General features: G+C 40.6%; 1 protein-coding gene across 2 annotated transcripts in view; it reads right to left on the bottom strand.

The window, feature by feature from the left end:
- The window catches only part of rad51d (RAD51 paralog D), a 29,823-nt gene that overhangs the window by 1,656 nt on the left and 24,657 nt on the right, over nucleotides 1–3,510 (bottom strand). Inside the window, exons 8-10 of one of the 2 annotated variants that reach the window (XM_044140991.1) lie at nucleotides 2,996–3,066; nucleotides 2,606–2,761; nucleotides 1,295–1,412 (exon numbers count right to left, since the gene is read on the bottom strand). In XM_044140991.1, the coding sequence (XP_043996926.1) occupies nucleotides 1,332–1,412; nucleotides 2,606–2,761; nucleotides 2,996–3,066 (308 nt within the window). In that variant the 3' untranslated portion in view covers nucleotides 1,295–1,331. Of the gene's footprint in view, nucleotides 1–1,294; nucleotides 1,446–2,605; nucleotides 2,762–2,995; nucleotides 3,067–3,510 lie in introns of both variants that reach the window. The other variant, XM_044140990.1, reaches the window with a different exon arrangement.

Raw genomic sequence — 3,510 nt, 5'->3', positions numbered from 1 at the left:
CCTTTGTGTGATGTCTGTTTTTTTGTTTTATTATAAAATCTTTGTTTTACAGAAAAAAACATAACAATGAATGTTCTAGTCTAGTGCAAATATAGTTTTGTATCATTTCAAATGTACTTACAAGTAACTTTTTAGCATGATCTTGTTTTAACTTTAAAAAAAAATCCATTGCACTGATCAAAATGTTCCAGTTCCACTGACAAATTATTTCACTTATAATATGAGGAAAATGTTTTATTATAATTGAAACTATCTGCCGCTGGAACTGGACCTTTTTCATAAATATTTAGGATTTTATTTTTACTTCAAACAAGATCCTGTACTGTGTTGAAAAGTTACTTGTAAGTTAGTTTTATTTTGGGCCACATTAAACTCATGAATGTACTCAGAAGGGCCACTTGTGGTGAAATTTATTGCTGAAACTACACAAACTGTTCAAACATGAATTACATGAAGGTTTTGCTTCCAGCTGAACAACGATTAGGTTAGAATGGCCTAATCAAAGTCTGGCCTTAAATCCAACAACAACAAAAAAATCAGTTAACAGTTGTTCTCCAACCAATCGTACAGCACTTGAGGTATTTTGCAAAGGTGCATGCCACACTTTTCAGATTTCTGTTTGGAAAACAAAAGAAGTTTTAGTCCACCTCTAATTTGTTAATCACATAAAATCCCAACAAAATATAAAAGATTATTTAAATTCATCTTTTGCTGATTTATGTGGCTTTCTGAGTGAATTTTAGCTCCTCATAAAGACGCCAGGGCTGCACAGTGGTGCAGTTGGTAGAGCTGTTGCCTTGCAGCAAGAAGGTCCTGGGTTCGATTCCCGGCCTGGGGTCTTTCTGCATGGAGTTTGCATGTTCTCCCTGTGCATGGTGGGTTCTCTCTGGGTTCTCCGGGTTCCTCCCACAGTCCAAAAACATGACTGTCAGGTTAATTGGTCTCTCTAAATTCTCTCTAGGTGTGAGTGTGTGTGTGAATGGTTGTGTGTCTTGTATGTCTCTGTGTTGCCCTGCGATGGACTGGCGATCTGTTCAGGGTGAACCCGGCTCTCATCCGGAATGTAGCTGGAGAGGAACTACCAACCCTCCTTAGGGACAAGGGTGAACAGGAAATGGATGGATGGATAAAGACGCCATTTTCCTTCCTTGTTCCAGCTTCCTGTCAGGTAAATGTTCTGATACTCAGCAGGTAACTGTCAGGTCATTAAATCGGCTGCATTTAAATCCGTCACTTTTCAAAGTGACACCTGAACCAGTCCATCAAAAACTCCAATCCAGCAACGTAAACGAACCTTTTGGTCATTGCTGCAGCGTTCCTCTGGTCAGGGGTCAGGGGTCAGTCTCGTCCAGCTTCCTCTTTCCTGACGTCTCTCCTCCTCCTCCTCTTCCTCCTTCAGCTCGACTCCACCACTGCAGGTCAAAATCCTCCTTGATGAGACAAGCCTGACACGAAAAGCAACATTAATTCACTGGACACTCGTTTGATTCATCTGATGATTCAGATCATGGTGTTTAACTTTTTTGTGTTAGTAGAAGCTAGATGCTCTTCTACTGCAGGTTTGATTAAAGTTCTGCAGTATTCGGATGAGTAACAACATAATAAATAGATCTATCATGAACAGAGATAACTAAAGAAAACTTAATGAGATCAATGGAAGACTGGCTGTGAAAATCTCCAATAAATATAGAATAATGTGTATCTCAATGAATTAGATAAGTTAGGAAATGTTGACCAGTCATTTATTTAAGCATATTAATGGAAAGTTGAGTGGAAGAATATAATGCAGTACAAAAAGGCACAAGAGCAGCAGGGAAGGCCCCAGCTGCTCTTGTGCCAGGATTGTGAAGCATTCATGAGTAAACAGAGAACTGAAAAAAAAAAATCAGGACTTTGAATTGCAATTATTGCAGTAAAATAAACCTTTATTCTACAACAAAAATGTCTAATAGGGCTAGTGTCAGATCAATAAACGTAGAGTTAAAACAACTTCTCAAGAACCATAATCTTGACTCCCAAGGAGTTTTTTTTTGTTTTTTTTTTCAGCATATGACCTTCCAACCACCTTCAGAACCAAAGAAACATTTTGGATCAGAGGGAAAAAAATCTCCAAGAACCAAAAGAAGTTCAGCTGCCTTCCAACAGCGAACAACTGATGAAGAAAACTCGACTAAAAATACCAACAGGGCTCTACAAAAAGTCACCACTGCAGGTTAGTTCAGATGTTGAGTCTAGAAGTGATTCAGGGCATGTATACTTTATTTTTAATTAAGGTGGTACGTCCTGTCCCACCTGCCTGCTTTCGCATTTTGCACAAAGTCAGCATGTGGATCCAGCTTGTAGGTAACAGCCTCTGTGTTCTGCATGTAAATGAGCAGCATGACTCATTATTTACAGCCTGTCTTTATGAATTAGACTGATGCGTCTGGTGTACTTTTCCGCTAAAATCCAGCCTGGAGATGTTTTTAAATGGAAATCAGGAGTCTTTATCAAACCGGGCCCCGTGGGCAAACAACTTTGTGCTCTCCATTTTAACAAGATGTTTTGACACCAGCAGAAAGCTCCTCTGACAGAACCGGCGCCGGCGCCGCTGCTCCTGGCACACCTGTCTGGAAGACTTGATGAGCGTCGCCGAGCGCCGACCCGACGCGGCGCTCTCAACTCGTTCCAGCAGGATTCTGGTTCTGGGGACGTGGCTCCATGACACGCCGAGGCCCGGCTGCGCTTCCCCGCTGCCGCTTCTCGTTACATGGTTGGTCACCTGCGGGCGCAGACGGCATCCCGGTTCAGTGTTTTATGGCTCATTACACCTTTAAAACAGATAAAACCGGCTCAACACATGAAAGGAAGACTCAAATTGTTGTGGAAAATCAAACACAGTTCCAAATTAGGGCGCCTGCACGCTTTTTTTTTTTTTTTTTTTCCTCTCTGCACCAGCGGTGGAAATGAGGCCTGCATTCAGAGCAGGAAACATCAAGAGCAGAGTCATCCTTACCAGAACAGCAACACTGAAGTCCTTCGCCATCGTCTTCAGAGCTGCTGCCACTTCCATCATCAAGGACATGCCTGGAGGCGCAGGACGTTTAGGAGAGGTTGCAACACGGAGAGAATATGTTCAGCGTCCTGAAGTCAGGATTTAGATAGAGCTCTAAATCAAGCGATAAAAATATTAGGAGTTTGGAAATCTATTTTTGCAGAGTACTACCCAGAATAAGATTATTATAATATTTCTTTTCATTATTTTGTAAGGTAAAAGTCAACCCTCATTAGAATGATTGTTTAGTAAGCCTGTGTTGATAAGCAGTAAATAATTTAAATTAAATCAAGCTCAATAATTTCCATTTGAACAGCTGCAGTCTCAACTAGTCCACTTGTTGAAGGACAATTTTGTTTGCAGAGACTGCAGTATCTATTTTATTTGTTTTGTTTTTAATTTGAGATATTTCAATTGTAAGTCAGCAAGTGGAGGTTATTTATAAAGCTCTTTTCACAGACATAAAATCACAAAAC

This window comes from Gambusia affinis, linkage group LG15 (assembly GCF_019740435.1).
Source record: "Gambusia affinis linkage group LG15, SWU_Gaff_1.0, whole genome shotgun sequence".
Classification (NCBI taxonomy): domain Eukaryota; kingdom Metazoa; phylum Chordata; class Actinopteri; order Cyprinodontiformes; family Poeciliidae; genus Gambusia; species Gambusia affinis.
This window is presented reverse-complemented; position numbering and strand designations above follow the sequence as displayed.